We start from the raw sequence: 24046 nt of genomic DNA, 5'->3' as shown, positions 1-24046 counted from the left end.
ATAAGATCCAGAAGTACAGAAAAAAAGGGTGATAAGTTTGACTACATAAATTTAAATGACAAACTGAGGGAAAATGTTTGCAACATAACTGACAAAAGGGCTGATTTCCTTAATACATAAAGTTCAAATAGATTAATAAAAGTGATCAACAGCTCAATAACAAATGGCAAAAAACATGAAAGGCTATTTTCAGGGGGAAAAAAAAAGAAAGAAAACATAAAGAAAAAACCTTGTAATTAAAGAAAGTTTAAAACAAGGATACACCATGTTTCACCTACAGCTTAAGAAGCAATACAGTGTAATGGTTAAAACTGATCACTCAAAAAAAAAAAAAAAACTGATCACTCTAGAGTCAGAATACTTGGGATTAAATCCTGGTTCTACTCCTTACTGTGCATGCCCCAGTTTCCTAGGCTGGGGTTCTTGTGAGAATCAAATGAGAAAATATAATAAAAAGCAATTAGGACTGCGCCTGGCATATAGTAACTACATTAGTTTTTATTATTAGATTGACAAAAACAGGAAAAACATTGGTAAGGGAGTGGAGAACTAAGCACTCTCATACACCGTTGGCAGATGTATAAACTGGTACAATGTCTTTGAGTGGCAATTTGACACTGTCTACTAATGTTCTAAATTCATAAACCCTTTGACTTTACACTTCACTTTTAGAAATTTATCCTACTAATCACATATGGTCCTAAAGATATATACACATATTTCTCTCTATATATCTTTATATTCATAAAGATATATATGTAGATATAGATTTTCATTGCAGCAATGTATGTAACAGCAAAAGTCTGGAAATAACCTCAATGGTCATCCAAATGAGACTAAATAAATACATGATGGTACACCCTAAAATGAAATAATATACTATCATGAAAAAAAAAATCCCCAAGACAGTCAAAAAAGCAAATCACAAAACAGTGTGAACGGCTTGCTCCCATTAATCTTAGAATGTATAGAGTATTTCTGGAAGGAGACACAAGAAAATAATAAGAGTAGTTGCCTCTGAGGAGCAAGACTGGGAGTTGAAGTCAAATGGAGATTTGCTTTTCAGTAAATATCTTTCCGTAAACGTGAAATTTTTTTCCGTGTATACTTTTTTCAATTAAACAAAAACTAATTAAAAAAAATAAAATTGAAGCCATCATATAACATTACATCTCTATCAGAAAAGCATACCAGCTAAAGACAGAAGTTCCAAGAGATATGATGCTTGCTTAAATATCACTGTGGCTTTAGGAACCAAAATGTTATCACTCTAGAGACTAATGAGAACCACAGGGACTAAGCACATGAGTCCCCTTTCCAGACCTCACATAAGCACATCTGTTAACTGCCAGAGTCTGTAAAACAAGAGCTGGTTTTTACCTCCATCTCTAGAAGTGTAGGAGTGTTCTTGTACTTGGTGTGTTGGCTGGGATGAGGACTTTGGAAGAAGGAAGGGAGAAGGGATTGACAATCATCCATTAAAATGCTCTCCTGGTTCTCAATGATCTATTTCTTTGGACAACTTATTTCTTAGTTTTTTCCTTTCATTTTAATGCCTTATGTATAAACTTTATAATTCAGAAAACACAATTCCACTTTCTCCCTAACAACCCAGTAGATGGTTCTGATAATACCATTTTAGATTAGTCTCAGAGAGGTTTCCTAGTCCAACAAATATTAGGTTTGTGTCATAGCACCACCACTTAATTTTCTAAATCTGATGTTTTCCACACTACAGCTTTCTTTCATCATCCCTGCTCAATCTCCTGGCACCAGCTCCTGATTCCACCTCATCCCAGCCAACATCAAGCACCTTTGTTTTTAGGCTCTGTGATTCTAGAGAGTGATGGAAGAGACAGGAGTCATTTAAGGACTAAGGATATGTTTTTCTTTCTGGGGACAAATCTGAATCAGCTGCTTTTAAAAACATCATTCCTGGATTTCCCTAGTGGCGCAGTGGTTAAGAATCCGCCTGCCAATGCAGGGGACACGGGTTCGAGCCCTGGTTCTGGGAAGATCCCACATGCCACAGAGCAAGTAAGCCCGTGCGCCACAACTACTGAGCCTGCGCTCTAAGAGAGCCCGTGAGCCACAACTACTAAATCCCACACGCCTAGAGCCCATGCTCTGCAACAAGAGAAGCCATCACAGTGAGAAGCCCGCACACCACAACGAAGAGTAGCCCCCGCTCGCCGCAACTAGAGAAAGCCCGCACACAGCAACAAAGACCCAATGCAGCCAAAATTAATAAATAAATTTATTTTTAAAATAAATAAATAAATAAATAAAAACATCATTCCTTTGTTATTCTGAGAAAATGAAGTAGTGGACCCCGTAAACAGGGTCTTGGCAGTACTGAGTACCTACCATGGTATGACATTATCTACTTTATTCACCTCACCTCATTTACCCTGTAGTTGTTCTATTATTTCCACAATACAAATGACTATAGAAATTCAGTGAAGGAACATCAGTTATTTAACGCCATACAGCTATGTTCCTGTGTTTAGTAAGGACTCAGACCCCAGTGTCTGGCTCTAAAGTCTATGATACATTACACCACACTGCCCAATGAACACAGCTCTTGGGGCTCCATGGTTTGTTATGGTGGTTAAAGACCCCAGTCAAAGACAACCTGGAAGTTCTTAAGCAGGGGAAGTTATGCTAGAAAAAAGTCTGGGCCACTATTCAACCAATTTTCTCACATTTATTTACTCTGTCCCTCACATCTCTAAAATGAAAATGAACCTAAGTTTCAAGGGGAAAGATCGGGGGCACTGTCAGCCAAGAAAGTGATTAACAAGAAGGAAAAGGCAGCCCCTGCTAATTGGGAGGTAGTGGAGAAGGTCTGCCTTCTTGCAGTTGCCAGGCAACACAGGTAAACAGAGGAAGTGGCAGGATCATGGCCACTAACTACAGCGCCAACCAAGTAAGTACTCTTTTCCATTTCTTTCTGTAACGTTAAATTTTGCCTTCCAGATTCCACCTTTGGTCTGACCCCTCCCGTAGGATTCTGATGACTGAATATATAGCTGAGAGTGGGTTGAGACAATATTTTTTTACCTCCTCAGCTCCTCAGGGGAGGGAGGGCCCAAGGACAAGAAATAGGTATCTCTGGGTTAAGTCTGTAGGCCCTAACCCAGAGGTCAGCAAACTTTTTCTGAAAAGGGCCAGAGAGTAAATATTTTAGGCTTTGTGAGTCGAGTGACAAAATCAGAGATATTATATAGGTATGAGAGAAAACACTTTTCCATAAAATTTTGACAAAATTCAAAATACAATAACTGAGTGCAATTTTTTGTAATGTTAATGAAAAGCATGAAATTCTTATAGGATGAGAAAATATTTCGGTTAATTGGGGTACAAAGTTAGTGTTCCCCTTTATCAAATCAAGTGCAAATGTTCATCTATAAAAACAATTCTTAGCTTTCTCAGGCCATCCCAAAACAGACAGGAGGATGGATTTGGCCCAGGCCAGAGTTTGCTGACCGCTGGTCTAGACCAGCACTGCAATAAAAAGATAATGTGAGTCACAAATGTAACTTTAAATTTTCTAGTAGCTACATGAAAAAAATTAAAAAGAAATAAAGTAAATTTTAATAATTTAGCCCCAAATATTATTTCCAACACTTAATCAATATTTTAAGTTATAATCAGATGTTTCATTCGTTTTTGTACTAAGTCTTCAAAATCCATTGTATTTTATATAGTTGACCCTTGAACAAGGCAGGGATTAGGGTACAGATTCCCACACAGTTGAAAATCTACAAATAACTTTAGAGTCGGCCCTCCATAACCAGGGTTCCACATCCACAGATTCAACCAACTATTGATCATGTAGTACTGTAATACATATTTATTGAAAAGTACATATTTATTTATTGTAAGTTAACGTGCACAGTTCAAACCCATGTTGTTCAAGGGTCAACTGTACTTACAAAGCACCTCAATTTGGACTAGTCACATTTCCAATGCTCAACAGCCACATGGGGCTAGTGGCTCCATGTTGGACAGCACACAGATGAAACAAATCACATCCTCTCTAAAGCAAGTTAAAGCTTACTTAGCATGGTTGTTCACGCTTTTGGTCTTCAAATCTGAAAAACTGTGCCTAGCTATCATTTCCTGGGCTTGGGGCCTTTGAGTCTCATAGGGCTTCTCATCTTTTTCTCCACAGTATGAAAAAGCTTTCTCACCCAAGTATCTGCAGAACTGGTCTCTCGCCAAGCCAACAAAAGAGGTATTCCACATTCAGCACACCACAATGCCAGTTTCTGGTTCTTTATGTCACACTCTATGTAATTCACTGGTACCTAACTTCTTTCAGCCTTCTTGGAATTCCCATATCCTCCTCCCCCTCAATCCTTAATTAAAGCCCTTCAGATACTTTCTTCCACTTTTCCACTCCATGTTCACAAGCACTTCTGTCCCCACCTCTACCCCAGAGGATTTCTTCCCATGAAGGCTACACTCAGATTATCGCCAATGATCGTGGCCATCTGTTGCCTTCAGTGCCCCGTTCCAAGGTGAGATACTCATCTCCATTCTCATCTTGAAAGGTAAAGAACTGAGGCACAGAACTGGAGTAAGGGGGCAGGGAGACTTGCAATCTCCTGCAGCTACTATTTGGAAAATTAAGGTGCAATCTAATTCACATTGTAACACGAGTGCCCCCAAACTTCCAGCCAGCTTATCCAACAGAACAGGGTCGTGTTTAACACCCAGAATTCCTTAAGCGGATGAATCATCTGTATAAAATGAACACCTTCAGGTGATAACATTTATGCAGTGGGTACGCTGCCAAACTTAACCTAAGGATGTGGAATTTAAGCCAGCAGAGACAAGCGGATGAAAAAATTAGGGTAGCCTAAATGAGAGAGGGGGAAAAGGAAGAGTGGGGAAATTATGCTTTCATTCTTGTTTCATGACGATGCATTCCCAAAGGTAAAGGATGGAAATAAGACAAACAGCCCACCAATAGGTCAGTTACTGGGAGTGAGAAGCCCTGTTGAGGAATCCCATTTTTCCTTTTAGGCAAGTCCTTGGGGTTCCTTCATGGGCACCTGGCAAATGCCTCTGAAGATACCCCCTGCTCGGGTGACCCTGACCTCCCGTACAGCTGCTGGTGCTGCCTCCCTTACCAAATGGATACAGAAATATCCTGATTTACTCAAGGCCTCCAATGGGCTACATCCTGAAATCTTAGGCAAGGTATCTGTTCCTCCCATCTAACCTCAGTCCTGTTGTCTTCACTTCTTTTCAACCTCAAAAATGCCTAATGTTATACTACCACAATCCCAGCAGGGGGAACCTCTAACCAATTCTGTCTTACCCTATCCAGTCCTTAAACAACCTCTGAGGCCTGAAGGGATAAGCTAAGGGCATCTTATCCACACCCTCCCATTCACACCCCGTCCACACAGTACAGCATGAGCTGATCTCAAGGGGAAGTTAACAGTATCAAATTTAACTCTTCTTATTTGAAACCTGACCTTTTGTTCATGGAATGGGGAGAAAGGGATCTAGAATTCTGAGATGGATTGGGAATGATCTAGGCCTAACCTGAAACATAACTGTCTCTTCTATTCCACCCCTGACAGCCCCATGATCCAGACAGTCAGAAGAAACCTGGGGAGTCTATCACAAAGACTGTACGGCAAGCAGCACCAAGTGCAACCATAATCCCAAGCTCCCCAGCATCAAATCTCAATTCCCCAGATCAGCTCCAAAGGTCACACCCCTCTGAAGTTCACACTCCAGGTCCCCAAAGCCCACCCAACTCTCCAAAGAGTCCACCTGGAAGCCCATGTATGCTAGAACACTGTGCAGGTCCTAATTTAGCTGAGGTCCAGAAATGCAAACCTGGAACTCCATAAGGGACTAAGGGACCACACTGAGAAAACCTGTCTAGAGATTGAGTTATGTAAGCAAGAGCTCCCAGTCAGGGAAATTATGGATGGGAATAAAGGCAAATTTGGAAAATAAACATTGTTTGTTGACTCTTTTACTGATTTGGATTTTTCCCTCCTGCTATGTCTGCCTCTTTTAACCCATAACTAGGAGAAGGGTTGGAGGAAATAGAGCAGGGAAAAGAACATGACAGTAGCTTGGGGGTAGAACACATTTTTACAAGGATTGAGTCATTTCCAGAAATGACCAGGAGGAAGCTGGTCTGAATCACAGCAAAAGAAACCTCAAATAACCAGTCTGTCACCCCTACTCGCTCACTTTTCATCCTGAGCATGAACTACAACTTCAAAGTCAGAAGTACAATCATTTAGAGTAGAGTGTGTGTGTGTGCATTTGGAGAAGGTGGGGAAGAAAAGGTACAGGAAGCCAGAGTAGAAGACACAATCCTTGTCTAACACTTCATTATCTGATGACAGAACACACAGGGAAAACAAATTAGAAAGAGTTATAAAAGCAAAACTCAAGCAAAAATACAAATACAATTTGAAAACTGAAGATAAAGAAGTGATTAGAAGACAGAGAAGAGAAATAAAGGGAGACAACAAGTAGAAATTTAGGACAGAATAACATACATGATGACCACACTGCCACTCCCCTCACCCCAATCACCTGAATAAGAAGCCACCAAAAAAGTCCCTTATCTATTTCCCAGCCTCCAATTTCTGTTTATCATTATCCCCATTCTGCATCTTCCTGGCACTGGCTGTTAAATTTAATGCCCTTGCCAAACCTTTCCCAGTTCCATTGCCCAATTGTTCCCTCATGAACACGTATGCCTAACTCCAAGGACAAGTACAGAGGACATATGTATACGCTGGAGGAAGGCTACAAAGACTTCCCAGGGCCAGTGTAGCAAAAAGGGAGAAGTGATCATCACTTAAAGCCAAAGACTACTTGGGAGCTGGGATGAAGACTGTTGAGGCAACTAAGTAAGGTCTTCCTCTCTAACTGACACCAATTACAGCCACTGTTACTTCTCTCCAACCCACAGCTTTAACTGGTTGGCTAAAAACTCAGAGTGACAGACAAGATAGACCTGTCACCCCAGAGTTTCCAAAGGCTATCAAAACAGCACTCCTGTCAAGGCAGTTAGGGACCCAAAAGCCTGGCCTACATGGATTATAAAAAGTAGCAAGTTTTCTCACTAAACTATAAATGTTTGCCAGGTTTCCAACAATCTCTCCTTTCTTACCTCTACTCTCCTTTCTCCCCAAATGGACATACTTAGTTCATATTCATAGTCCCTTGGCTGTCCCCTCCATTGTTCCACTGGATCATAATTTGCTGAACTGTACCTTAAGGCTTATAATAATCAGTTCTCAGTGGGATTTTGGAGCCTGTAATAAACAAAAAGCTCAACTTCCTCTCTTTTGCTCCTTCCTTCTCTGAGGTTTCGGCAAGATGTTAGATCCATGGCTACTTGCATTTGATTCCCTGAAAATTTTTCCAGTGGTCACTTGTAGGACAAACTGTTTCCCTCCTGAGAAAGGTCAGATTGGGGGATGTAATCGCCTGAGACCAGAGGGAGGGGGAGGAAATTGGCTCCTCCCCAACCACCACTGTCTTGGTTTCTCAAGATATCAAGGAGAGTCAAAGACAAAATAATAATTTTAATTCTGTTTCAGAAAAAGCTGTCACATGAATTTGGATTAGAAAACATGACAATAAGAGGTTTGGTTTTTCTGGAAATGCAAGGAAGAGAAATAATCCTTAATAGGTTCAGTGATAGTTTTCTGGATCTTCCTCTTGCATCAAAAGCTATATATCTTCTTCTCCCCAAAGCATGTGCTCCAAGAGCCAACTTACTCTCTTCATCTCCCTCTAGCCAGGACAGGCTAATTCCCCTCCACCCCCACCCCTCTTCTTTCAGTCACACTGTGTGGGTGTTAAAGACCCTGGGCTCTGACCAATTAACAGAATTGTCCTTTAAGCCAGCAACCCACAGGCAGTGGCAACCCAAGCCCCACTCCCAGTCCCCATGGCAGAGGCCACAGAGTGGCATTGTTTCCACTGTCTTAGGAAGAAGCCAAAAGCTGACCCTCAGCACAAATCAAGGCCTAATATGGAGAGAGAATGAGGGCTCCCAGGCCCAGAGTAGGCTGCAAGCTGGGGGCAGGAAAAGGGAGTTTTTATAGTCATTCCATCTTTAGAAATAAGGGGAAAACTGGATCCTTTTCCACTACTCTAGTTCTATAAGGTACTCTTACTGCTGAGCTCCAAGGGGATCTGCAAGCACAAAAGGGTCTAAACAAATCAAGATAACTTTGCCCTGGCTTAAGATAAGAGTAACAAACAGGAAGATGGGTCAATGCAATAACGGGTAGGAAGATGATGCTGGGAACGTCGGCTCTTCACATGGCTGCCAGCCCTACAGAGGACAACACGGTAAGAACCAAGACAATCACTCCAGACTGGTATAGCTGGGAAATCGTCAGGCCTTTTCCTAGGTCCCACATCTGTGGAAATAAGAAAAAAAAATTTTTTTTCAGCAATCAGGGTCCTGGTCACTCTCACAGCTCCTTTCTCAGAAAGGAACTCCACCTAGGAACAGGCAATTTCTCTCAGCATGATTCTAGAGAAAAGCTCTTCTCCCCTTATTCCTGACCTTCACTTTCCTCAAAACTCACAATACAGTAACGACCACCTACTTATCCCAATGATAGTAAAGGGATCCACCCTCAGCCCATAAGATCTTCCAGAATGAATAAAAACTTTCTCTCGTGACAAAAAAACTGATCAATGTTTCCCAAAGTGTGTTTCTCCAAAATCTAGTTCCTCAGGATGTTAAAAGGCATTACATGGGGGAAGAAAGTTCTGTAGTCAAATTAATTTGGTAAAAGTTTAACTACAAGACTTCTCAAACAATTTATTAATACACACTGTTAATCTCCAAAATGGGGATATAATATACATGATTTCCTAGGTATAGCCAACCACAGAATCCCCTTTGAGAAGGAACATTTGTCCATCAGAGGACTAGTTTTTTTTTTAAAAATAAATTTATTTATTTATTTTTGGCTGCATTGGGTCTTCATTGCTGCGCACAGGCTTTTCTCTAGTTGCAGCAAGTGGGGGTTTCTCTTGTTGTGGAGCATGGGCTCTAGGCACGCAGGCTTCAGTAGCTGTGGTACAAGGGCTCAGTAGTTGTAGCTCATGGGCTCTAGAGTGCAGGCTCAGTAGTTGTGGCGCTTGGGCTTAGGTGCTCTGCGGCATGTGGGATCTTCCCAGACCAGGGTTCGAACCTGTGTCTCCTGCATTGGCAGGCGGATTCTTAACCACTGTGCCACCAGGGAAGTCCAGGACTAATAATTTTTAAAAATACTCTTTGGGGTCTACAACACTATTTCTCAATTTTGTTTTGACTGTGACCCACACCCCCAACTAAGAAATACCTTTTAATTAGTATCCAGTGTGTGTGTGCGTGTGTGTGTATAAAATATATAATATATAAAAGTTCATGAAACAATAAGCAATATTTATCATTACCATGTGTGTTATATTCTATATGTTGTATTCTATTTAAATTTCTTTTTTTTGTTGGTAGCAACCCACTGTATTGATTTTCTACCCATTGAGTCAAAAAAACACAATTTAAAAAATACTGATCTAGACTCTCTTGTGCCCTAGGGACATTAATATATTGTACTCTAAAAGATCCCCTAGGGCAAAAGTAGAGTCTTCAGGTTTCACACTTTCCACATATGACTGTCTCAACACACACATATACCTATACCCTGAATGTAAAACTGAATAAATTAGGATTGCTTCAGAGAAAAATTAGAGAGCCCCCAAAATAATCAAGATAAGAAGATGCCCCACCTCAGCTGCCAAAGAGCTTCTACCTAGATAAGATTAGGAGTCAAACAGATTCCACAAAAAGCTGTTTTGCTTATAAAGGCACAGTGTTTTACCAAAAAATCGAGTCCTACTGGGTGGTGGTGATGGGGGAATATTCTCTAGCATACCAGAGACCTTGTCACTTCCTACTCTCTTAATATCAATTCCACCCTCCACTCCCCCACTAGATCTTCTGGCAAGGCAATTATCAAGCTGAGAGTGCAAGAACTATGGACTGTCACAGAGAACAGATAAAAATCCTGTCCCACACTCAGAGCCAGGACTTGCTAAAAGAACAAACAAAAGCAGATTTAAGGGATTAAGAAAAGCCTTGACTTAGTTCTGACATTTTATAAAATCTCTTCCCCTTCCCTCCCCCCATACTGAGACAAAAGCAAATATATGGCAAGTCCCTGCCTGAGCCAGGATGCCAACAAAGGAAGCTGATCAGCTGATTCCATTGGAAAGCTTTGTTCTGTGGAATAAGAAGTCATTAATGGAAATGCCGTCCCTCTCCATCCCCTCCTCCTGAGGGAAGTGAAGTCATTTTGAATCAAACTGAACACTGCCCCAGGGACCAGTTGATAGATACACTTAATTTAATAGATCATTTAGTCTCTCACTCTTCTGATTCCATTAAACTGTCTATTGGACCAGAATACAATTCAGAAAGTGCTTATCTCTAGGCTCTGATGTGGAAGTTATGAAAGGTCAAATTAAGGCAAGAGCATCCAACTGACAGAGGCTTAGGTTGAGAAATTATGGAAAACCAGAAAGAATAAAGCTGTAATTATCTTCCTGGGAAAGGAAGCAAGATTAGGGGTAGGGAGACCACAAAATATAAATCTTAAGATGCTGTAGGAGAGATTCATCTCTGACCTGGGGCAGGTTTGATTAAGCTTTAATTCCTTAATAAAGAGAAGGAGACACCAGTTTGAACTGACCCCAAGGTCATGTAGGAGGCAACATGGTCAGATTTCAGGCTCTCAAAAGATTCCTAAACTCAATATTGGGATCCTAGCACCCAGTTGCTTGTTAAAGTTGGCCCCATTCTCTCTAATAGTTCAAAACAAACAAAAAACAAAAGCAGTTAACACAATCCAACATCAAGATAATAAACGTCAGAATATTTGACTCCAGCCAAATTTGTCACTCTGTGTTGACAGGAAGTTTAGACTGAAAGCAGTAACTAGTATTTGTCTGATAAATATGCCTTCTATGCCAGATGTATGGCCTGGCTTCATGGGTCTCTTTTGGTAACATCCCTCTTGAAACTAAAAGAGTTCACTGAGACCCTGCAAGTATCTGCCAGGCCTACATCCAGTCTCAGCTACATCACCAGCTGGGCTACCTGGCAATGCACAGGGCATCTAGTTTAGCTTTCCCCAAGAGGCCCCTGAACAAAGGTCCAGCACAACTAACTTTAAGAACAGCACTAAACCCAGACCAGGAAAGAGAAAATCCTTCCAGGCTCTCCATTCCTTTCACCCAGAAAACGTACAAGTCTACAATTAACTTACCAAGTGTCGTATCCCATTCCAGGTGTGATACGTGAGAGGGAAGACGAGTGCAAATTTGGCTGTGTGGATCAGCGCTGGCCCCAAATACAGGGACTTTACAAGTTCCAAATGAGACTCAAAGCTCCCAGGGACCAAGAGGGCTGACAAGCCAAAAAGAGAGACCCCTGCGGAGAAACAAAGTAAGCCCGTCACAGCTACACACCAGCTACAACCAATGTAACACATAAAACTGGGTTCTATGACAGCCCCTAGGACTTCACACAATTCTAAACCATTTTAAAATGGGGAAGATTTAAACTAATGTTCACATTCTCAGTGGAAGATACGTTACTTGGAATCTGACCCTAATCTCTTAAATTTGCCATATTGCTACTTCTTTCAACATCTCTCTATAAAAACTTCACCCATCATTTTAGAAGGCACCTCTGGCTACATCTATATCATCATCTCAGTAAGAAAAAATAAGAACAGTACATTCAATCCAAGGAAAAGAATGAGAAAAAAATTTACATCTCTACCATACAAAAATTTAACTCAATATGGATCAGAGACCTAAATGTAAGAACTAAAACCATAAAACCAAGAAAACACAGGAGTAAATCTTTATGACCTTGGATTAGCAGTGGTTTCTTAGATATGACAGCAAACCAGAAGCAACAAAATAATAAATTGGACTTCATCAAAATTAAAAACTTTTGGGTGCCGTCCATTTCTCCATCAGTCTGGAAGAATGCTGGTGCTGAGAATAACTACCATGGCTTGCAGCTCTTTGATGAAACCTCAGATGCGTCAGAATTTTATAGCATTCATAGGAGAAGCAAAGGCTGAAGGAAGACATGCTGTTCACACCCTAGGATGAGGCAGCCACGTCAGAGTCTGGTCTCCTAGAGGTTAGTGTTGCTGAGTGGCTATTCCTAGGACTCAGTTAGTAGACTGCTGTCACACTTGGTGCACAGATCAAAGCTGAGCCTGGTATCTGAGGCATATGTGTGGCTGTCGAGGTTTCGGAACTTCAGGTTTGCACTGAAATTCAGAGGATAGTGGGGAGCTCCTGTGATCGTCTAGCTTCCTATCTACCCAGGCTGTCAAAGATCCTTGAACGCTCTTGGGTCATATCTTCCTCCCAAACCTTCTCAAACTATCTCAGTTCCATGGTACCTCAGTGTTTTCAGGAATTTTTTTCATGATGCCCCCAAGCCAAAAGAAAAACCTAACAGTTCTGTTTATTAAGTAGTTAGATTCAAACAACTCAAATATTTATGTCCTAACAATTTAGTAGCTATGTGAAAAAAATTATCCTTGTAAATGGAAAGAAAAAACTTTTATTCCTAAATAACCAGAGTTACTTGCTAATATGTTGTACATCTCAAACCTCAGAAATTAAATTGGACATTGCCATGCTCATTTCCTGTTCCACACTGACATTCACACAAGTCGGATTAGAGAATCAGACCTTCAGTGAGAGACCAGGCAAACCTAGTGCTCAGGCAGTCAGCTTTGTTTCTAGAAAAGCCAAAGGACTTACAGATTTATAAAGTAATTAACGGAACTCTGAAATTACTGTTTTATTCTCTTGGGCTTTCTGTGAGATGGGACATGAATTATTGATTCTCAAATGTGATATGTCATATGTTAGGAATCCCAGTCATTCCAGACAGAGGCAGTGTAGAGAGAGTGAAAAGTGCACAAACTTTGGTTAAGACAGATCTGAGTTCAGTTCTGTCACTAACTAGCTACTATATCATCACTTCCTTCTCTGCTTATAATAATGCCTAGTTAGGACTGTGAGAATTAAATTAAATACATATATATAAAGTTCCTAATACAGGCCTGGTAGTGATTATTATTTACATTAATAGTTGGAATATTTAATCTTTTACCTCTCAGAAAATGTCTGATCATTTGTAGCTAAAAATCTCATTCTCAGCCCTTCCTACTCCATGTCTTAGTCCCTGAATTGTCAAGAGGGGATGACCTGGAAAAACTGATTGTCACCAGAAGAGAAAATGCTTCTCAAAAATGCTTTGTTTTCCCTCAATGCATGAATACTCCTGCCCGCCTCGTGCCCCCCCCGACACAAGGCTGCAGGGAAGCAGACAGGCAGAATATATGATGAGATTAGTTTGACAACACTTTAGTTAGGACAGCAATCAGGTACTGCCAACCTGAGTTTTAATCATCATTTGGACAGGTCCACCAAGTCCCTTTTAGATGTTTTCATTTTCTTTGGCAGTGACATCTGCAGAGGCTTGCTGGGAAGAAGTGTCTGAAAGAACTTATGATGGCTTCTGGAAGTGGCAACAGGACTTACTGACGATCCGCACAGCTCTGTATGTAGCACTTAACTGCAGAGGAGCAGGCTGAAGTTGGTCTTGGCAGCCAAGTGGAAGCACCATTTAATTTTTCTTAGTGATTAGATGGGACAGCTTCAGTGGCTTTGTTTTCATAATTTAAATTGTTTGGCTGTTAGAGGAGTCCCTCCTCAGGCACTCAGGTTCTAGGAGGAGAGGCTATTTCCTGCCTTCCAGTACACTAGACATCAGAGGAGGATTTAGGAAATTTCATATTTAATTTCTTCTCATATACTTTTCATTTGTAAAGAGGAAAGCTTTGGCCAAAATCGCTTCTGATTAACTTACTGATACTGATATTCCTTGTTTGAAGATGTGATACAATAAGAAATATGTATTTGGTCTTTTTCCCCCAATTCCTGGCACACAGCTCCTAAAACCCTTGTAATCCCTGGAGTGAAAGGAAAGGTTTTTTGTATGCTAATGAGATAATTAGTAGCTGGGGGGGAGGGGGGGCAGGAGGCTAGACAGCTTCAAGATGGGGTCTAAGATGCCAGAAAGACCAAGGCATGATTTGAGGATTGGGACTTTTAGTCCCATACCTCCCTCCCCCTACCCCACCACACCTGGGAGTGGCTGGTGATTGAGCTAATCACCAATGGCCAATGATTTAATCAACCTTGCCTAGGTAATGAAGCCACCATAAAACCCCCTAAACTACAGGACTTGGACAGCTTCCAGGTCACTGAACACAAAGATGTACTGGGAGAGTGGTGTGCCCAGAGAGGGCATGGAAGCTCCATACATACTCCTCTCTCTGCTCCCCCATACCTTGCCCTGTGTAACTCCTCCGTTTGGTTTTTTTTGCGGTACGCGGGCCTCTCACTGTTGTGGCCTCTCCCGTTGCGGAGCACAGGCTCCAGACGCGCAGGCTCAGCGGCCATGGCTCACAGGCCTAGCCGCTCCGCAGCATGTGGGATCTTCCCAGACTGGGGCCCGAACCCGTGTCCCCTGCATCGGCAGGCGGACTCTCAACCACTGCGCCACCAGGGAAGCCCCGTTTAGTTTTTTAAATAAAGGAGTTGAGGACTTCCCTGGTGGCGCAGTGGTTAAGAATCCCCCTGCCAATGCAGGGGACACGGGTTCAAGCCCTGGTCCAGGAAGATCCCACATGCCACGGAGCAACTAAGCCCGTGCACCACAACTACTGAGCCTGCGCTCCTAGAGCCCGAGCTCCACAACAAGAAAAGCCACTGCGATGAGAAGCACGTGCACTGCAACGAAGATCAGCCCCCGCTCGCCACAACTAGAGAAAGCCTGAGTGCAGCAACGAAGACCCAATGCAGCCAAAAAAAAAAGTTCTGAAGCAAGTTTAAAAAAAATAATAAAATAAAGAAGTTGATGCTTTATTTTAAAAACCAGTATGTCTTGGGACTTCACTGGCGGTCCAGTGGTTAGGACTCCACACTTCCAATGCAGCGGGCACAGATTCAATCCCTGGTCACGGAACTAAGGTCCCACAAGCCACATGGCAAAAAAAAAAAAAAAAAAAAAAAAGAAACAAAACAGTATGTCTAAATAAAGTGTCTTCCTGAGTTATGGTGAGCTCTTCTAGCAAATTATCAAACCTGAGGAAGGGGTCATGGGAACCCTGATTTACAGCTCGTATTTTATATACTTAATTCTCACAGTCCTAACTAGGTATTATTATAACCAGAAAAGGAAGTGATGATACAGTAGCTAGTTAGTGACAGAGCTGGAATTGAACTCAGATCTAACTCCAAAGTTTATGCTCTTTTCTCTTTCTCTAAACTGCCTCAGTCAGGAATGACGAGGGTATAACACATCACATTGGAGAATCAATAACGCCAGTCCCATCTCATGAAAAGTCCAGATGAAAAAAAGTCATTTCAGAGTTCCATTAGTTACTTTATATATCTATAAGTCCTTTGGCTTCTCTAGAAAAGAAACGACTGCCTGAGCAATAGGTTTGCCTATACAGTCAAGTGACCTTTCACTGAAGTTCTGATTCTCCAATCTAACCTGTTTTTAAAGACTATCCAAAACACTCAGGACCATTCTTCTACCCATTCAAGTTAATTGTACAATTTATTTATAGTTGTATTCCTCTAAAATATCTGTTGTTTGGCACTCATATTTTCTTTTTTGAATCTCAGTCTTTTTATTGTTGTATGTTGCATCTTGATTACCCTTTCCCAGGCTCATTCACATTGCAGCTTCAGGTACCTGTCATTCTCAAGCAATTTACCTAATTTCACCTAGATTTTTATACTGTCTGTCACTATGAAAAATCACAAGTATTTTAATCCCTACAGAATCTAAGCAATGAAAGAGTGTTACTAGCCTTCTCTCTCCATCTTTTAAAGGACTGCTTGTAAAGGTCTTCCTCAATAAATTCTATATAAAGTCAAACTAGTGTCATCATGCTTTTCTAGTTCAACATGCTTTTCAGAATTTATATAGTGGCCACAAAATCTCTACAGTCTGAATAAATACCTAATCATGGATTTGTCTAGGCCAAACAAATGAGAACATGAACCTTTATGACTTCCCATGGTCAATGGGATCAAGTTCCAACTTCTCAGCACAGCAGTCAAAGTCCTTTACAGTCTGGCGCACTTTCCAGCCTTATCTTTTGCTGCTTCTCCCATAACACAACTCTTAAACAAGCAGATCTAGTTATCATTATCCAGGGCTCTGGATGCTTTCCAAACCCTGTGCCTTTGTATAAGGTAGTCTGTCCATTGGAAAGTCCTCCTCTACCTCCTTTTCATGAGTTCTCCTACTCATCCTTCTTTCAAGTTCTCCAATTCCGGAAGAGTTGTCCTCTCCTCTGGGATCTCATATCTCTATTAAAAAGTTATCACAGTGCATTATAAATATTTATTTGTCTTACTCCTTAGACTCTTTCACCCTTGAGGGTAGAGGCTATTATTATCACTAACCAATTTCTAATGCATAACAGGAGATTAATTAGAAGTTAGAAGGAACGAACATATCTGAAATGACCACTATGAGCAAAGTGATTTACATGGTTGTACTCATTTAGTAAATAAAGATTAACTAAGCACCTACTGAGTGCTAGAGGATATGAAAGGTAAATAAGATAGATGCAGTTCCTACTCTATGAAGAGTTTACAGCCTAATAAAAGAGACAGATTTATAAAAACTAAGCAAATAATTACAAGTTATATAATAACCTAAGGAAGGTAACATAGGAATGATAACATCGTATCTTAAATAGGAATTCCTATCTTTACTTGCTTACCAACAAAACTAATCTAATTGTGAATAGCAGAGACTTAGTTTTGGATAATTTCTCCAATGTCTCAGCAGCTGCTCCCTAAATACAGGATCCCTATATTTGAGCCACTAGTTGTGCTGATGACCACTTCAGTGAAAACACACTCTACAGAAGCCTAGGAGGGGCCCCCAAAGGATATTATGAAAAACAAAAATATGTCCACGTCTCCAGCGCTAGCCAGAGAAAACTTTTAAAATACAGCTGATCCTCTTATAAAGTACCTCCCTACTGTGGAAAGATCCATCAGACTCCAGAAACCTGACTATAATCTGTACATCCTACCTGTAATAAACCTTACTACCTGAAAAGGATGCACTAAGACCAGCATATGACTCACTCTGCAGCTGTATTTCATATCACATAAATAAATAAACAGACATTCTGATTTGTAACCAAGAATTTTTGAGATTGGAGAATGAGTTAATGTTTTTGCACCTGATCAATTCTAGGTGATGAAAACTGGGTGCTAAAACTGAGTTTCTGAAAGAATAAGGTTGATGGTTAATCTTGGACTGTGTCTGGTCAGTCAGCCAATCTATCTCCATTATATTTCTATATCTGTTCTCCGTAATGACAATAAACATACTATCAGGACATGCTAGGGATGATTTAAAAATTGGCTAAGAAAAGATAAGAAAAAGAATTAAAAAAAGAAAAAAATTGGCTAAGAAAAGAACCTAAGCATTGTGTGAACTCATAATTAATTGTTAAAGAAATGAACAAACAATAAGCTTAAATGACTTATCATTTTCTCTAAATCAAGTTTCTGAGGAGGCATTGCCAAGAGCCAAAGAAACAGCAAAGTTTTTCAAAGCAGTATGTGTGTGTGTCTGTGTGTTCACGTGCACATAAAAACATACATACATACCTGCACTCAAGGCAATACCAGTGCCACGGTGGCAAATGGACATCACCATGGGAAGAGACCATCTGAAAAGAAACACACAAAAGCAATTTAAAAGAAGGAATAGGACTTCCCTGGTGGCGCAGTGGTTGAGAGTCCGCCTGCCGATGCAGGGGACACGGGTTTGTGCCCCGGTCCGGGAAGATCCCACATGCCGCAGAGCGGCTGCGCCCTTGAGCCATGGCCGCTGAGCCTGCGCGTCCAGAGCCTGTGCTCCACAACAGGAGAGGCCACAACAGTGAGAGGCCCGCGTTCCGCAAAAAAAAAAAAGAGGAATAGATGACACCATAGTAGAGAGTCCGTCTTGGCAAAGAGAATATAAACCACTTCGGAAATAGGCAACCATTTATCACAAAATAAAAACAAACAGCTTTCACATTCCTGTGTTTCCACTCTCTAATTTGAAAATAAGAACAATGATTTATTTAAAGAGATGCATTACTCCCTTTTCCAGACTGCATCACTAACAGAGCTGAGAGGAGGAATCAATTAAAACTCAAACTCCTCCTTTCATAAGAAGAAGGAACATGGGTCAAAAACATCAATAAAAGTTGCATACAGTTAGAAAATAAACACTAGATTACAACCACCTGCGTCCTTCCATTTCTCCAGTCATAAGACAGAAGTAGAAGAAAACCTGAATTTTATTTATCTGCTGTTTCATATAACACAGTCATCCGTGATCTTTCTTATTATATACCCCAAAATATCCAAATTGAGCATATCAGTCATTCCCTAATAAATTACCTATCCCAAATTTAAAATCCCATTTTGCTGGATTTAGTATATGTTCTTAATCCACAGTAGTTTTAAAATACTTTGTCATCAAACCACTTTTTAAAGCATGTTCTGGGACTTCCCTGGTGGCGCAGTGGTTAAGAATCCTCCTGCAATGCAGGGGACACGGGTTCAATCCCTGGTCCAGGAAGATTCCCACATACCGCGGAGCAACTAAGCCCATGGGCCACAGCTACTGAGCCTGCGCTCTAGAGCCTGCGAGCCACAGCTACTGAACCTGTGCACCCAAAGCCCGTGCTCCACAACAAGAGAAGCCACCACAATGAGAAGCCCGCGCACCACAACGAAGAGTAGTCCCCACTCGCCGCAGCTACAGAAAGCCCGCGTGCAGCAAAGAGGACCCAACACAGTCAAAAATAAATAAATTAATTAATTAATATAAATAAATAAATCATGTTCTGATTTGTCTGTCTGCCAAAGCATTTCCATTGAAGGACAACCAACACTGCTACATTCTGGACCTAGTGCTCATGCTCAAGAGGGAACTGGTTAGTGAAATGGAAAGAACAGGCATCTTTGGATAAAGTTAACATTCATCCTGGAAAGTCAGCTTAGATAGAGAATGCTGAGCATAATCAGACCACGTACTCCATACTCTAAGGGAAGCAACTCAAGTAGGTTGAAAGGACCGCAAAAGGAAATTCTATGTATTAAAAATGGTCACAGTAAGAAAGGAGTAATGTCTAAAGAAACCAAAAAAACTGGCTAGACACCACTCTCATTAACTCAGACTAACAAGATAAATATAAAAGGCAGAAGAAGAGCCTCATAACAAAGGACAAGCGGAGAACAATGGCATAATTTGATTAGAAGAATCAGGAGACTAAAACCCAGAATGAGCTGAGGCTTGCAAAAATGTCAAGGACAACAAGGGGCTTTTAAAATTGTATTCAGGGAAAGACAGCCTCCTAACTGGGGTTGACAATTTTATGTTAATGGATGACAGAGTGCAAAGCAGATTGCTCAACTATTTTATTTGTCAAAGAGAATGATTATCAGACTCAAAAAGACAGAACAAATATTGATTTGAAAGAAAAAAAAAAAAGTCGGGAAATTATAAGACATTGCTTAGCATTCCAAGTGCACTTAGGGCTCCTGGCAAGATCAATTAAATCCCAAGAGCGAACACATGGAATATATGCACTGTTCTAGTAATCTTTTAGACATATTGAAATGGAAAATGGGAGTGATAAAGTCAAATGTTACCCTAATTAAAAAAAAATGGTTAGGCTTCCCTGGTGGCGCAGTGGTTAGGAATCCGCCTGCCAGTGCAGGGGACACGGGTTCGAGCCCTGGTCCGGGAAGATCCCACATGCCGTGGAGCAACTAAGCCCGTGTGCCACAACTACTGAAGCCCGTGCGCCTAGAGCCCGTGCTCCGCAACAAGAGAAGCCACCGCAATGAGCAGCCTGCGCACCACAAAGAAGAGTAGCCCCCACTCGCTGCAACTAGAGAAAGCCAGCACGCAACAATGAAGATCCAATGCAGCCAAAAATAAATTAATTAATTTAAAAAAATTTTTTTAATTAAAAAAAATGGTTAAAACCATAGCCTGGTTAGCCTAGTACTGAGTAGGTAAGGGAGATTTTATTTTCCAAACAACCATGATATTATTTCCAGTCTCACATGATCTTCCAGAATCTTGTCACTCCTTATCAGGCACTATTTATATTTAGCGCCTTGACTCTGGGCAGGACTTCATGACTGACTGCCTCAAGATATAGAATGCAGCAGAACTGACACTGCACGAGTTCCAAATCACTTGCCCTCCTTCTATCCCTCCATCCCTTCGTCCATCCCTCTCTTATGCAATACGGAAGCCCAAAATAGCCTCAAGCAGAGAGATCATGTAACAAGACCCATGCAGAGAGAAAAACGAAGTCCCCTCTAAGAGCCAGAATCAACCCAAAACATGTGAGTAAACGGATCTTCAAATTATTTCAGTTCCAGCCTTGTGTTCTCTAGTTGAGGCCTCAGATATCATGGAGCAGAGACAGATCATCCCCACTATTTCCTTTCAAACATTAGATAAGAGTCAAGCACAGAAAATCAAGATTGTTTAAATTCACTTACAGAAAAGATGATCACTAGGAGCCAGTATGATTTCCCTTTGGAAAATTTTTTTTCAGGAAATACTGAGATCCTTTTGAACACAGATTATATGTTATTCATCTTTGTATTTCCAACTCCTAAAAAAGTACCAAGCACACTGTGAGCAATTAACAAATATCTACTGATTTAAAGTGTGTTGAATTTTTTTCTTTTTGACTGTTAGTAGAATGTTAATCAAGGAAAAGCTGAGACATAAGATATATGATTTTCAGCAAGTGACCTAACATCACGCTGCAAACAATACCACCAAAAAAGTAAAAAGCAAAGAAGATATATAAATGGCCAGTAAGTATATGAAAAGATGCTCAGCATCACTAATCATTAGAGAAATGCAAATCAAAACCGTAATGAAATACCTCTTCACATCCATTAGGATGGCTATTAAAACAACAACAACAAAAACAGCAAATCACAAATGTTGGCAAGGATGTGGAGAAACTGGAACCCTTGTGCACTGCTGGTGGAAATGTAAACAGTGCAGCCCTTGTGGAAAACAGTACGTTGCTTCCTCAAAAAATTAAATATAGGGACTTCCCTGGTGGTGCAGTGGTTAAAAATCTGCCTGCCAACGCAGGCGACACAGGTTTGAGCCCTGGTCTGGGAAGATCCCACGTGCTGCGGAGCAACTAAGCCCACGCACCACATCTACTGAGCCTGTGCTCTAGAGCCCACAAGCCACAACTACTGAGCCCATGCACCTAGAGCCCATGCTCTGCAACAAGAGAAGCCACCACAATGAGAAGCTATGCACCGCAACGAAGAGTAGCCCCCGCTCGCCTCAACTAGAGAAAGCCCGCGCACAGCAAAGAAGACCCAACACAGCCAAAAATAAAGAAATAAAATAAATTTATATTAAAAAAATTAAATATAGAATTACCATATGACCTGGCAATTCCACTTCGAGGATATACCCAAAAGAATTGAAATCAGAGATTCAAAGAGATATTCGTACACCCACGTTCATAGCAGCATTATTCACAAGAGCCAAAAGATAGAAACAACACAAAAATCCATGGACGAATTAATGGATAAGCAAAATGTGGTACATATGTAAAATGGGATATTATTCAGCTTTAAAAAGGAATTAAAGGCTTCCCTGGTGGCGCAGTGCTTGAGAGTCCGCCTGCCGATGCAGGGGACACGGGTTCGTGCCCCGGTCCGGGAAGATCCCACATGCCGCGGAGCGCCTGGGCCCGTGAGCCATGGCCACTGAGCCTGCGCGTCCGGAGCCTGTGCTCCGCAACGGGAGAGGCCACAACAGTGAGAGGCTCGCGTACTGCAAAAAACAAAAAAAAAAACAAAAAAAAAAACAAAACAAAAAAAAAGGAATTAAATTCTGACACATTCTTCAACATGGATGAACCTTGAAGACGTTATGCCAGATGAAATAAGCCAGATACAAAAGGACAAACATTATATGATTCTACCTTATGAGGTACCTAGAGTAGTCAAATTTATAGAGACAGAAACTTGAATGGTGGCTGCCAGGTGCCGGGGGCAGAGGGGAATGGTAATTATTGTATAGTTTCAGTTTGGGAAGATGAGAGGATTCTGGAGATGAACAGTGGTGATGGTTGTACAACAATGTGAATGTACTTAATGCCACTGAACTATACACTTAAAAATGGCTAAACTGGCAAATTTTATGTTATATATATTTTACCACAATTTAAAAAAAGTAAAAAGACAACCCAACTTAAAAATGAGCATATGGGCCTCCCTGGTGGCGCAGTGGTTGGGAGTCCGCCTGCCGATGCAGGGGATACGGGTTCGTGCCCCGGTCTGGGAGGATCCCACGTGCCACGGAGCGGCTGGGCCATGGCTGCTGAGCCATGGCCGCTGGGCCTGCGCGTCCGGAGCCTGTGCTCCATGGCGGGAGAGGCCACAGCAGTGAGAGGCCTGCGTACCGCAAAAAAAAAAAAAAAAAAAAAAAGAGCATAGGACTTGAATATACATTTCTCCAAAGAAGATATACAAATGGCCAATAAACACATTAAAAAGATACTCAACGTCAATAAAGCCTGTCAAAAAAAAAAATGGACTTAGATCTATTTTATATGGTTCAAGGTAGAACTAGAACCACTGTACAGAAGATATAAGTTGTAGTAAGTTCAATAAAATGAGGGTCTTTCTGATAATAAGAGAAATTCCCAAATTGGAAAAGGGTGATAGTTCCTTTTCTCTGGAGGTGTGCAAGCATAGGTAGACATCCATTTATGAAAATACTGCAGAAGAAATTCACTCATTAGGTACAACAGTGGCTTTTAAACATTTTTATTTTTATTTTTTTATTATTATTATTTTTTTGAGCAGCACTCTTTCTTCAAATGCAAAATCCTTAAAGTCACGTTGCTTTGGTTATCCAGGACTAAGGGCCTACAGTGCAATCTGCATGTTGGCCAGCCCCACACGACTATCCGCAGAAGCTTAATGGAATATCCAAAGCCCCAAGTAGCAGTCTTAAAACCAATGAGGTTGAAGAATAAATTAAAATTTAAGAACGTTTCTAACTCTAAGTTTTTAAACTATTTTCTAACGTCCTTTAGAATGACTTGTTTTCCCAATAATGTAATCCCTATATACACTTTTGCTTTGATAAACTGACTTAATTTATTAAGAGATAAAGAGTACTTCAGGGACTTCCCTGGTGGCACAGTGGTTAAGAATCCGCCTGCCAATGCAGGGGACATGGGTTCGAGCCCTGGTCCCGGAAGATTCCACATGCCGCAGCGCAACTAAGCCCGTGCGCCACAACTACTGAGCCTGCGCTTTAGAGCCCATGAGCCACAACTACTGAAGCCCGCATGCCTAGAGCCCGTGCTCCACAATGAAGAGTAGCCCCTGCTCACCACAACTAGAGAAAGCCTGTGTGCAGCAACGAAGCCCCAACGCAGCCAAAAATAGATAATAAATAATTTATTTTTTAAAAAAGAGTATTTCAGAAAGGGCTAACTTAACCATATACTTTCGTGCTACCTCCAAAAATCTATGAAAGTTAGCAACAGAAAATATATGATTCCAGATATCTCAGAAATCTTTCCCAGACATTTCACCTTGGAAACAGCTCTATGTTTCCTGTCTAGAGTTTCATAACCAAAGAGCAAACAAGGTAGTTTAAGTCTCATCTCATCAGCTTATTACTGTTTGTTATATGAGCTGTGAAAAAAGGCCAGGGCTTTAAATATAGACTCAAAATAATTTGAGAAGTTCTTCATCATTATAATCCTCCCCCACATCCTTCAGCTCTTAAAAATAAGTTTTACCATAAAGTAGCAAGGATTGAGATCAC

At 41.1% G+C, this 24046-nt stretch overlaps 2 protein-coding genes across 2 annotated transcripts in view; one reads left to right on the top strand and one right to left on the bottom strand.

The window, feature by feature from the left end:
- Positions 1 to 2902: 2902 nt before the first annotated feature.
- Positions 2903 to 5897, top strand: CFAP126 (cilia and flagella associated protein 126; the record flags this gene model as incomplete). Its single annotated transcript, XM_079899543.1, is given in 6 exon segments — positions 2903 to 2929; positions 4178 to 4240; positions 4446 to 4526; positions 5035 to 5211; positions 5601 to 5873; positions 5877 to 5897. Coding segments are annotated over 6 exon segments (642 nt in total).
- Positions 5898 to 7560: 1663 nt separating this feature from the next.
- SDHC (succinate dehydrogenase complex subunit C) overlaps positions 7561 to 24046 on the bottom strand; it is a 28038-nt gene continuing 11552 nt past the window's right edge. Inside the window, exons 4-6 of the mRNA XM_079939475.1 lie at positions 17812 to 17873; positions 11328 to 11491; positions 7561 to 8426 (exon numbers count right to left, since the gene is read on the bottom strand). Of these exons, the coding sequence (XP_079795601.1) occupies positions 8322 to 8426; positions 11328 to 11491; positions 17812 to 17873 (331 nt within the window). The 3' untranslated portion in view covers positions 7561 to 8321. The remainder of the gene's footprint in view (positions 8427 to 11327; positions 11492 to 17811; positions 17874 to 24046) is intronic.

This window comes from Stenella coeruleoalba (assembly GCF_951394435.1).
Source record: "Stenella coeruleoalba genome assembly, chromosome: 1".
Lineage (NCBI taxonomy): Eukaryota > Metazoa > Chordata > Mammalia > Artiodactyla > Delphinidae > Stenella > Stenella coeruleoalba.
The sequence above is the reverse complement of the archived record's forward strand: the minus strand, read 5'-3'. Positions and strand labels throughout refer to the sequence as shown.